Genomic DNA, 12964 nt, shown 5'->3' with positions numbered 1-12964 from the left:
TTGATGTGATATCCCTTGTGCACAAGTCAAGGATAAAAATCTAGGAACAAAACTATATACTAATGACAGATAACAGCTACATCAAGCTTTCACACAACTGATCACACACAAGAATCAAAATGAGCCTAAACAAAGCTGTGCATGGACAAATCTGTAAGAACCTAGGGAAAAGGAAGGAAAAAGGAGGGGAAAAAAGAAAGAAAAAAGAGGGAACAAAGGCCTTATTATACATCTGATTCTTCTTTTGCTTCAACTTTTACTTTTAACTATAATAACATTTATATAATGACTAACACAACCTAATAAGCTTTGGCCCAAAAAGAATATACAGAGATGCTTTAGATTTGTGGAAAGTGCATTACACATCTTTGCCTTGAAAAAAGCACTGCCTATATATTAATTAATTTATATACCTGTGCATTAATCTTTTCTATTTTGGCTAGTAATTAAAGTGATCATGTAAACCAATTAAAATCAGGCATGTTCATTGTTGTGCCAAGTTGATCTCCCTAAGCTGAACTCCAAGCTTGGATTTTGATCCTTGAAGCTTCTTGTTTGTGTGTAGTTGTTTCCCTGCACAAAGTAATTCATTTTCATAAACTCACTCAGGCAATATAATACACTCTTTTTGCTGATAAAAATATAAACTCAGACTATGTATTCTTATCTATCTGATATCATTGATGTGAATATTAACTCACAAACCTCAGAATTATGCTGAGATGATAGGATTTCTTGGTGACTAAGCTTATCCAAATCAAGGGAACTAGCTTGTATCCGTGCTCCTCTACTGTGAGTCATTTCAAGGAACAAAGTTTTGAGGGGATGTGAAAAGTTTAATGTGACACACACAAATATATTAATCATGACCTATTCTTTGTTTGAGACAAATTATTGTTTTGGTTAGTTAACACTGTTATTGTGAGTTCTATATATAATTTTTTTATCAGCAATAATAAATTAAACAAACAATTTTAAGGTAGTCAAACTCTCAGACACAAAATATACAAAAACATATTTCCTCTTACTAAAACAAAATTCTAAAAGATTTGCTTACTATTTATCTCAACACTACCAATTAATACAACAGTAAGATCAAGGATCAATCCCATCATCGTATAGTAATTTTAAATTGAATAGTAATTTTAAATTGAATAGTAATTTTAAATTGAATGCATACCTTCATAACTCTATATATACATATGTTGTAAGGAAAATAAAAAGTACAAAAATAAACACTCATTCAATATGTTGCAAGGAAAATAAAAAGTAGAAAGATAAACACTCATACTTGAATGGGTCACTAGTAAGAAACTAAGTAGTTATCATTATGTAAAAATACACACTTGGATAAAACAGACAAAAGGAGAAGTAGAATTTTCTGGGAATTCAGGAAAGGAGAAACAATGATGCAAGAGTGAGACATATGTACAATGTTGTTCTTATAAGTTGAAAAGACAGATATAAGAATCTCTTGTTATGAGTTTGACAATATTTTATATCTTCATTCTCCATTTCTCCTGCAATATGATCTAATCTCTCACTCTACCTTTTCTATATCTTTCATGATGATTGTAATAAAAAAAATGTTGTACAAATCTTGTATAAAAGAGCTGAATTAATTACGATCATGAAATCATTACCAACATTTGAACATGTGTATGGAAATCTGTATACACCTCAGTTCTTATCTACTGTGAATTAGCTTTAATTCTTCTCTACTATACCTTCTTTATTAACTTTTCAAGATAGAATATAGGGAGCGTTTGCTTTGTATAAGAAAAATACTTTAGATGCTTTCATTTATAAGATCTGATTTGAATTAATATAATGCAAACAGTACAGACATTACAAAGATATTGTTTCCACATGTTACAAAATGTCCCAACATGTATATTTGACTCTTGATCTCAAACTTTTTCTGCATTTAAAGCTTTCAAAAACTAGTTACATAGTTATAAAACTTAACTAGCTAATTAAATATTAATTTAGAAACTTTTTATCAACAATAAAAACTTCTTTAAATATCAATATTTTTAAAAAATTTAAAACAATATTTAATTTAATTAATATAAAAATTAATTATATTTTATCTTTAAAATTAATTTTTATTTAATATTCTTCATCTGGATAAATATTATAAGTAGGGTTTTGTAATTTTAGGTTTACTGATATTAGAACAATATAGGTACATTAAAAAAAACTTGTGATGGTCAATGGGCATTTATTTCATTCATACTTGATCAGAGAAAGGACTATGCTTTACATTTAAGCCATATGCAGTTATTTCTACAAGAAAATTAATTATATTATAAAGTTTTAAGACCTTTTGGAATAATGAGGACATTTATTCACTTAAAACTTTATTTTTTGATCTTGCATTACAACATTTTATGTCATACATAGATTGAATATGTATTCCATTGTGCTATATATACAAGATAAAAGTTCTGTTGCACATAATTTATCAGGAAAAAGGTAAGAAAAAATCAGGAAAAAGGACAAGGAATCATGCAAAAAGACCAAATAATTGGAATCTAGGTTTTAAAAGGAAGTCAAGAACATATGCGTGTATTTGTGAGTCAGTGTTAGTTTTTTTATTCAAGAACATATCCTCCATTAACTCTCATTTAGGTGCTTTAAATTAGTTTTATATATTCTTTAAAATAGGTTAAACAACCTAAACCTAATGCTGTTGATATAAGTAGTTTGATAATTATGGTTTTAACTAAAACTTTGGTTTTGAATTTGAAAATGGAATCATATTTGAGGCGTAAGTTTATTGTTAACTAGATTAATTTGATGGAAAACACAAAATATAGTTGAGTATCAACAAAAGTTCTAATATGCAAAAAGGGTTGAAAAAAATATAAATTCTTTTATTAATAATAAATAAATAAATTGAAAAGGAACATTTTAGGATTGTCTCAACTTTATATAAGAATCAAGAAAACCTAAGATTGAAAAAAATATAATGTGTATTTTAAGGTTTATGAACCGGTGATAGACAGGGGGAGAAAATTAATAATAATTTAAAATATAAAAAAATATCTTAGAAACAAATTTTTAAAATGTATAAAAATGTCAAATATTGGTAAGAAATATCTAGGAATACCTTTGTTAAGAATATAATTCTTTATGAAATCATATTCTAATTAGAAAAAGATCAAAACTCTTCAAAAACAAACCCTTGTGCTTTTTTTTTTCAAGGGGAACTTTTTCGAGGATAAAACACCAATTCAACATACACTTACTTATCCTGAATAATAAGAAGTTTGAACACATTTTTCTCCTTTATAAATTGTCATAATGATTCCATTGTATCCACTAAATCAATTACTTGAATTTACATGTTGGGAAGGACCCAATTATTCAAAGTTTATATATAATTTTTAATTTAATTTAAGGTTAAGTTTGTTTTTACACATCATTAAAGTTAAGTTAATGTGATGTAAGTTTATTATTGTGTGTAATCAAAGTTAATTATTTATAAATTTTCACATTTTGCGAGTTTTTTCATAATATAAAAAGGTCATTATGAAAATTTTATTCAACGTGAGTAAGAAAATGTTGCAAATTCAAAATCTAAGTTTATTAAAAAAAAGGCTATAGTAGTAAATATATAAATATTATTAAATATATCTTCAATTCTTTACAATTTTGATACTATAAATTTAGTTTTTATACTCAACTGACTGAAACTATTTGTTTTAATTTTTATTTAATAATTATATTACTTGATTGAAAGTTTTTGTTTTTTTGCAAATTTTAGAAAATATCAATTTATTTTCTTTTATATTTTGTTTCATTTAAAAAGAAAGGAAAGGACTATCAAACAAACAGCTAGCTCGAGCTGATTTTTCATTGTTATTTCCTTTCTAATAAATTAGCAAAACAGAAGAATGATGTCTTTTTTGAAAGCTTTTCACTGTGTTTTTTTCATTCTTTCACAGTTAATTAAAAGTTTATTTATAATCTCCATAAGAAAAACAAATAGAGTCTTACTCTCTAAAATGAGAAATTAAATTTACAATTAAAAAAAAAAATTCAAAATCTCAATTCAAATTAATCCTATTACAATATATTGCTAGGGTTGTCCTAACTTTCTAGGCTTGTAACTTATCAGGTGGGTTTGACTTGCATTTCAGGGTAGTTTGACCAATATTATAATACTATATAATATTTAATTTATTTTAATTATATTAATAATATACTTAATATGACATGTTGCTTACAATATTTTTTTCATCGATATATTTGTTTCGAAATACATGCCATAAAACATCATTTGTTTTTAATTTTACATTAATAATAACTTAACTATGTTTAACATAATTCAAACTTTTATGGAATATCGATTTAGTTTGATTCTTTGTCCAATCATTACTTTTTCTTTCTTTCTATAAAACAATCATTACTTAATCTATATAGTTAGGTTGGATTTGGATTTAAGAAATTGGTTGAATTGACTCAACTTATTTTTAAAAGTCATCATATGATTTTATATTTTAAACTTGAATCTTCTTTTAAATTTTAATTAGATGAATTTAATTATTTGCTTCAGTCATATAAAAATTACACAAACATTAAAATTAGAATATAAAAGTGATATTTCAATCTTAAATGAATCATCAAGATTAATATATAAAATAATCCTAATTAATCACCTAGAATACTTATACAATTAAGATTCATTTTTTTTTCCTTTCATATTAATATTTTTTATTTAATTACACTAAATCAATAATGTATTTGGTCTAATATGAATTTAAAGATGCATGAGTTATCTGTTAAATCATCTTTGAACTTGAGATACCACAATGCATATTTTTTAACATATTATTTTACTACTATAATACAGTTTTATTCAGAGAAAAAATTGCTGATAAAATAAATCAGAGAAAATTATATATATATATATATAATTTTATCTTTTTTTCTCAATTACAACATTTAAAAAAAGTATGGAAAATCGAAAATATTGTACTTATAGTGTTTCTTAAGAGCTTGTGTAATTTGATATATGATTTTGCTAGTATATTTTCACTGTAAAATAAATTTTATCTATTATTTTTTTTCAGATACTTACAAACAAAGAAACAGGCTTAAGTTATTTCATAGGGCTCATGAAACTTAAGGAATTACAAAGAAAAATGATAAAAATTGTATTAAATAAATCGTTGTAGCAGCACTTCTCTTCTAAATATGAGAAGAGAAACAAAAAAAAATCAACCTCACTGTCTAACTTTCTGATTTGAAGGAACTTTTTTGCTGTACAAACGTGAGGACCGAGAAAATTTTGCATCAGAGCTAAAGCTCATCAGAATCCAACTCAATTCTTGACCACCATTTTCACGACTTAGGAAAGCTATATATATATATATATATATATATATATATATATATATATGATTTGATGTGATGTGATCTCATACAAACTAAGTTGTATATTATGCAGAATAGCTTACTCTTTTGGGAATGTCATAAACCATATATTTTGTTAAGTTCTGCTTGATTTTCTGTGTCTGAAATCTTAGCCATTTTTAGTAAAGGAATTATGTTTTCGGCAGGCTAGTTTTGATTAGTTGATTAGAAGGTGTTGTGTTGTAAGGTCTTCTCAGGTTTTCTAATGAGTTAGATCATTTTTGAAGTGATTCTTATGTATATATTGTTTCTTGCTGATACGATTAGTTGATTAGAAAGTGTTGTATTGTAAATTCGTCTCAGTTTTTTTATATAGGTTGGATCATCCTTGAAGTGATTTTTATGTATATATTATTTTTTTTTGTGATAAGAGAAATATTAAAGGATTATTATGTTGTATTAGTGAATGACAACTTTTTCAGAATTGTATACTTTCACTTCCATAGACTATTGCAATTCTCAGTAGAAATGTCTTTTCTGTGATTAGTACTCATAGGAGTTTGCCACACCTAAGTTCTTAGCCCTTTTTGTCGTATTAGTTGACTCAAATTTTGAGTTAGAAACTAGTACCAAGCATCAGTGTTTGATAAAGCTAAAATAACAAATGTACGACCACAGGAAAAGAAACAAAATGGAACAGAAGTAAAGCCTAATTGGATAACGGTATAGTGTTGTGAAGTAATGTTAGTTAGTGAATCCATTAAGAGATGGGAAAGGGAGAAAGAAACTGCATAAGTCAATATAGAGCATACAAATATGCTGTTCTAAAAGTAGAATGTTAAACCATAAAAGGTGCATATAGAACAGTGGAGAATAGCTCCTCCATGTATACTTTCGTTGCACATAACCACTAAATTTCGTCTAGTTTCAGAAAACTTTGCTTTCTACACATTTAAAGAGGCTGAATGACATTGTATCAAAAAGGGGTATGAACCAAATGAGGAATCGCTACTTTGATCTTCAGAAAGAGAGAAAAGAGAGCAGAAGTGGAGAAAATAAATGAAAAGCAAAAGTTGTCAGAGAGAAGCACTTTTTTCAGTTTGACAAAAGGGTGTACATTGGATTTCAGATTTTCCCAAACTTCAATTATTAAACTCAAAACTTAAATACATATGTAGACTTGCATAGACAGTGAAAATCCAATCATGCACCCATGCAGATAGATACTGACAGCACTAACACATTATTCCCAAACATTTTCACACATACACATATCAGAGAAAGAGAAAGAGGTTACCTGGTAGAAGAATTAGCCCATAGATTGCTGGAAGTGTAGCCCATGTCACAATCCATGGAGGCTCCTCTCTGATTGGGTAAAAAATTCTTATTTTGATTATTTGGGACTGTTAGGGACATGAAATCCTCATCCCCATCTGTTTTATTGCATTATGTAAATATAATTCAAAAATCATACCATTATAGACATATATATGCAAGTCAATAATTAATCTTTTTCCTTTATATAGCTTTTAAAATATTCATACATATTAGTTAATGGATATAGATTAAGAGGGTCTGAGTCATAAAGGGGTGTTGGGGAATCTCCATAGGAATTGAAAACATTGAGCTAAAACATTTGGAGCAGAAATCAAGGAATTAATTAGTATATATTGCATTAGGTAAAATATTACAAGCGGCGAAGGTGATTCATTATATATGAATTACCTGAAGAAGCTGCAGGTTTGTCAGTGTTCTTAACAGTTCGATACATCTGCAGTAACAAGAAAAAAAGACAAGAAGATTAATATAATACACAGAAATGGACTTATATATATATATATATATGTATTAAAAAAGAAAAAGAGCAATGATAGATGGGAAATCTGAAGTGTGTGTGAAGAAGATTTTGAAGGAGAATAAAAAAGGGAAGAAAATAATGAAATGAGATGCTTCTTTTTGTGGGTTTGTTTGTTTAATAACCACGAGGTTGATGTTTGGTAAGGTAAGTAATTGCTTCTATTATTGAGAAATGATGGCTACTTTTCCTGCTTTCTCTTTCTCTTTCTCTCTCATGAAAAGTAGAACTTGTCATGTTCCTCTTGCATCAAACAACAACTTCCACTGTTCATCATTCATTCATTCACTGCATGCCTCGGTTCCTGTGCGGCCCCATGGATAGACCTTGGACAAAGTCTACACACTACCCTAGTCCACAGAGGCGCAACAAAACACACACACACAGAGGGAAAGAAAGAGAAATATAGAAAGGTTTTTTTCCTGTGATTTTGTTTTACATGGAAGGAGAGGATAAGAAATGAGGGTAAGGTGTGTAAGTCATATATACCTGCAAATGGCTCTTGACATGAGCTAGTGTTAGATCTTTCACATCCATTAGTTCCAAAACTGACTTAGGAGTAGCCCCTATCATCCAACAAATACAACACTTCAAAACACTGTAAAACCTAGACAAATAAGAAGCTAATAGTTGTTGCTTTTGTTCACTTAAAACATGATTTTGTTATTGTTAATGAGTCTTCAAACACACTACAGAACTCATATGCAAAAGGGAAGAGAAGAGAGATTCACTTTCATGGCCACCAAGAAGTTGAACAGCATGAACAAAGCGATTGTGAAGAGAGCTGGTCCAACGCATTCTTGGAGCCCTCATGTTCCTCTTATTACTTTGTTGCCTTGGCAACATTCTTGACCTCACAAATCCATTAGGGAATTCAGAAGCTCCAAAATTTGTACTGTTCCCAAACTGCTGCTGAGGGTAATCAAAGTACTGAAACTGTTGGGGCCTTGAGATGGGTTCTCCTGCTACACCCCCAACAGCACCATTATAACTATAGTTAGGAGCCGAATTGGCAGAACAAGGAGGGTGTGGAACTGCATATAGAGAAGAAAAGGAAAACTTGTTGGTGGGGCTTCTATCTATTGAGGGAACTGTAGCACTGTTGTTAGAAAGGTTACTGTAGAGAGGGATTCCATTGATGAGCCTTATTTGAGCCTCGGAAACCCGATGATGGCTGAGTCCGACAAGGTTTCTCTTCCTCCAGGTGGTTTCAGCCTCAGAGGGAGCAGCAGCAGTGACAGCACTTGTAGAGTTGGCTAAGGACAGTTGTGTGTCTTTGATTGAACCATCACTGTGGGATTTGAAGCCTTCAGCATCGTCATCATCTGCTTGTTGTGGCCATGTATCAAAGGGTGAATCCCCTCCACTGCAAATTGAAGAAGGAGCACTGTTTGGGAGGCTAATGTGAAGGGAAAGATCAGGAATCTGATTCGATGATTGCTCTCGGAAAATCTTATTCTGGGGCATTTTTTCAAATGATTTCAATCTATGGCATATAGTGTGCTACAACAACACTGAAATGAAAGGGAACAAAAACAAAACCAAAAACACACTCAAACCTAAGTAGAATTCAGAATTTGAGTGAAGGTTTTGTTTCTTTTATCAACAAGTATACATAAGAAACACTTTATAGGATCCAACTCATATAAAATAAAGCCTAAGACGACGTTACAACACAACACCTCCCTATCGATTACTGAACACTAATCCTGCCAAAAACCACAACCACAAACAAACTAAGACGAAACAAGACAAACCAAAGAAACAAGACACCAATCAGAATAAAAGAAACAAACAGAAGAAAGATTTATAAGTAATAAAGACTAAACAAGTATAAACATATAGTTTTGAGGGAAGGTATATGTTTATTCTTCCACTATAGATTGAAATTTGATTATGTTATGAGAAGAGAACCCCAGAAGCTAGAAAAAAAAAAAAAAAAAAGAAGCTAGAATATTAAACAGTTGAGGTGATCAATTGAAGAGGTGCAAAGTGATGAAATATGTGTTTGAAAGAGAAGACACTTTCTCAGGTACACAAAACTATGGATATAGAGAGAGAGAGAGGGGGAGAAAGATGTGTAGTGGTGCATATAATATAAACAAAAAATGTAAAAGGAATGGGAAAGAAAGAGAGAGATGAGAGTGTTTTTTGCTGGCTAACTTGAGTTGAGAGTTTATATAGGAAAGTGACACTCCAACAATTCCTTTCATTCTTTTTTCTTTTCTATTTAATTAACTCTGCTTTTCTTTTCTTTTCTAAGTAGTCAATACACGCGAAAACTGCAAAGTTGGGACAAGTTTTGCTGTGTTTGATTTTTCTTTCTCCAAAGAGGAGAGAGTGAAATATATTAAACACTAAAGAGAGTAATCAAAGAGGGATTTCACTGTTCATTCTGCTGCTACTTCTATCTCAGGATCTTCATCCCCTAAAACTCTAGTTAATTTCTGCTACAAATAATATATTAAATAAGTATGAGATTTTAATTTATAGTGTTTTTTTTTTAATTTGATACATGCTACAAACTTCGTTAGTTAACATTAGTATTAGGATTCTAACTCTCCCACATTTTAAATAATGACAAATTACAATAAAGAGGGATGATGATTGGTTTAAAAATTATTTTTTCTTTTTTTTTTAATTTTTTTTTTAAATTTTCTATAAATAATAAGATTAGGCCATGATAATTGTTTCAATGAATCAAATAAGACAAGAATAATATAATCATGATGAAAATATAGACACATCCAAATTTTGTTACACTGGTTTGATTCTACGAAAATTTATGTCGAATCTAATTCAAAGAATCTTAAGTGGATTATTATTCACTTCCAAGAACTTATACGCAACTAAACTAAGAAAACTTACAACACATCACTTGGTTAAACCCCCTTTAAAAAGAATTATAAGGTATTGCAAATACTCAAATATCTATAACCACACAACCCACTTGTATATCACATTTTAGTGAAAAATATAAAAAGAAAGAAATATATCGGCTAGAGTAACACATATTCCTAAAAAAGAATTACAGTGAAAATTAGAAAAAGAAAGAAATATATCACCTAGAATAACACATATCCTTAAAAGAATTACAACACAAAACCTATATCAATTTCTATTTTGATTGATGATCTTAAGGAATGAAATTTCTTTAAAATATAAAAGATTTTTATTCAATAACTCTTTTCAAGAACTATAGCTAAAACTTTCGTAAGTATTTGAAAAGAGATGTTCATTTTGAAAACAATAAAATGCTCTTCTTTTAAAAAAATTGAAAATATTTTCTATTTGTGACTCTGATAGTCGTTAATTATAATTAAACATAATCAATTATTATGCTTTTTTTTATGTAATTGAGAAAGCAATTTGAACTAATATAATCAATTATTATTAAACATAATTGATTATTTGTAAAAATGTACTTTTTCATATTGCATAATATAATTTATTATTTCTTAGAATTTTTTTATGAGCAAAAGAATAAAATTAATATGAATCACAAATATGAATTTTGTTGTCTCCGTTGTTGTGTTTTCCATTCTATCATATTCCATCCTCACTCTTAAGCCTTCTTTTTATTCTCTACTACTAACCACCTATTATCAAACAAAGAAAACCCCCTCAATAGCACCTATTTAGGACATACAGAACAACAACTTAAGCTTAGAAGGTCTTGTGTAAACCTAACCTACTAACTTAAAGAATGCAGGCAATTTAAAGGATACATTACTCAATCAGAATAAGTAAATGTGAAATCTATTACTTTCTTCTTCATCCATGACCATACTTATAGTTGTACCAAAGTAAAGATTTCATCCGGATCCACTCTCCTTCTTTTAAAAAACACTCCATTTCTTTTATTCCAGATACTTCGTACGATTGTTACCCACATGTATTTTCACACACTGGTTAATAAGTTGCTAACAAGTTATTAAGTTCAATTAAGAATCTAAAAGGGTCAATGTGTTTTAATTATCACATATGTTATTCTTTTGTTTTTTTAAATACTAATATTAAAAGAAATAAGAAAATTTCAAAAAACAATCATTAAGTTATTATATTGAAAATTGACAGACGTACAAAGTAAACATAAGTGTTCATATTGTCATATATATATATATATATATATATATATATATATATCATAAAAAAAATGAGAAAAAAGTTTTATAAACAAAGTAATAATTGTGAGAAAAAATAATACATGAAAAAAAAACTTCAATTAAAAGTATCAAATTACATTTCTATCCTTATGTAAAACCTCTATATAGTTAGCCATGATATCCTCTTCAAAAATTAACAATTTAATCTTAAAAGCATCTTAGTTATATAATAAAAAAATTATAACAAATAAATTAATTTAAATTTATCTTATATATATATAATAGTCTTGATTTTTAATCTCAATTATAAATAAGTACCAATAGGGGTCAAAAAGTTTCAGAACATGTCGATACCCAGTACCGACCGAACAACATAGGTTTGAATGAATTAATTAGAGTGTGTACTAACAATAATTAAACCATACGTAAATTGGGTAATACAAAAGTTAATTGTGACATGCACCTTAATTTAGGTCCAAGAGTATAAATAGACGCAATAACCAAGACAAATGTATATCATTATTATAACATTAATTACACTCAAATACTGAATACTCACTTGAACGACAGAGAACCTTTTGTCAATGCGCTCTCGACCGAGAGTCGAAGCTCGAAGGTAAGAAAAGATAGAGGAAAAAAAGTGCAACCAAATAGAAGAATTCAATTGTTTCGCCGATATGAGTTATTATCTCATCCTGACGTAAAAAAAAAAAATATACTATTTAAATTAGATTAAAAAGTTAAAATTAGTTCATTATATGATTACAAATAATTTATTTTATTGAATTTGGATCGTACCAATGTAAGAAGACTACCTACATAAAATTCATCCTAATGTATATCATGATTTTTTTTTATTAATTCAGAGTGTGAAATTTTTTTACGTGATGAGTTCATAGAAATTAAACTAAAGTGAAAAATAAAGGCTTGGTTTCTAGCTTGTGCATTATGAAAATTTCTTGTATATATTTTGCGTGATACTTAATGCTGACACAGACATTCATACGGATTTTGTAGCATATGTTCTTACTTAACCTAACCAAACTTTAATTAAGCTAGAATAAATGGATGTACTTTATAAAGAAAAACTTTTTAAAAAAAAAAAGTTGACTATTGGGGCTTTAATTATGCTTATATATCCCTTTCAGTATTCAAGAAGGAGTTTTGTGTGCAATTTTCTCTTTGATTAATATTTATCATAATTGCATTTATTAGGGTTGAATTCTTATGTTAACTATATGCTCCTCAATCTAATGCTTTTTCCGTGTAGAATCACTTTCGGAGTACCAAAAATGTCGTGAGACATTGAAGAAGCACTTCTTCCTTGTGTTTTCTTTTTTCATAACTAAAGATTAAGTAGATTAATTTCACTAGAGATACATTTATGCAATACTTGATTTTGACACATGCATGTGAATTCAACTTCTAATATTCAAAATTGATAAAACTATAATTAATTTATATAATTATATTTTTTAAATGGATATATCGGTGAGAGCCGATAGCTAACCTGATAGACATAAATTCGTTGAGTTTCAAGTAATGAGTTATTTTATATATAAATATCTTTATTGTGTCTTTAATCTAAAACTTTAACATTATGAGAGTTTGTGAATTTTTTTTTATGTACTATTAATCT

General features: G+C 28.5%; 1 protein-coding gene across 6 annotated transcripts; it reads right to left on the bottom strand.

Annotated features, from left to right (window-relative positions):
- Positions 1-204: 204 nt before the first annotated feature.
- Positions 205-9372, bottom strand: LOC137837904 (transcription repressor KAN1). Of its 6 annotated transcripts, none has more exons than XR_016520318.1 (7): positions 8338-9241; positions 7951-8253; positions 7709-7785; positions 7090-7135; positions 6662-6729; positions 706-790; positions 205-573 (listed from the first exon to the last, which is right to left on the bottom strand). XR_016520318.1 is itself a non-coding variant. In XM_068647082.2 (7 exons), exons 1-7 carry the CDS (start codon positions 8684-8686, stop codon positions 475-477), a joined length of 1095 nt encoding a protein of 364 aa, XP_068503183.1. In that variant the 5' UTR covers positions 8687-9161; the 3' UTR covers positions 205-474. The 6 variants fall into 6 exon arrangements, 4 of the variants coding, with proteins under 4 accessions (XP_068503183.1, XP_068503182.1, XP_090157218.1 ...); XM_068647082.2 differs by having other exon boundaries at positions 6662-6797; positions 8338-9161; XR_016520317.1 differs by having other exon boundaries at positions 7951-9372.
- Between the last annotated feature and the right edge of the window lie 3592 nt (positions 9373-12964).

Source organism: Phaseolus vulgaris, chromosome 4 (genome assembly GCF_051622355.1).
Source record: "Phaseolus vulgaris cultivar YP4 chromosome 4, ASM5162235v1, whole genome shotgun sequence".
Lineage (NCBI taxonomy): Eukaryota > Viridiplantae > Streptophyta > Magnoliopsida > Fabales > Fabaceae > Phaseolus > Phaseolus vulgaris.
Note: the sequence above shows the minus strand (reverse complement) of the source record. Positions and strands in the feature narration are given on the sequence as shown.

What these genes read in the sequence shown, in the direction of transcription:
- LOC137837904 (XM_068647081.2), bottom strand. Translation starts at nt 8,686, where the DNA reads ATGCCCCAGAATAAGATTTTCCGAGAGCAATCATCGAATCAGATTCCT. An exon ending in ACTTCTTGGTGGCCATGAAA is followed by an intron (nt 7,786 to 7,950) that starts GTGAATCTCTCT and finishes GTTGGATGATAG; the next exon opens with GGGCTACTCCTAAGTCAGTT. An exon ending in ATGTCAAGAGCCATTTGCAG is followed by an intron (nt 7,136 to 7,708) that starts GTATATATGACT and finishes TTGTTACTGCAG; the next exon opens with ATGTATCGAACTGTTAAGAA.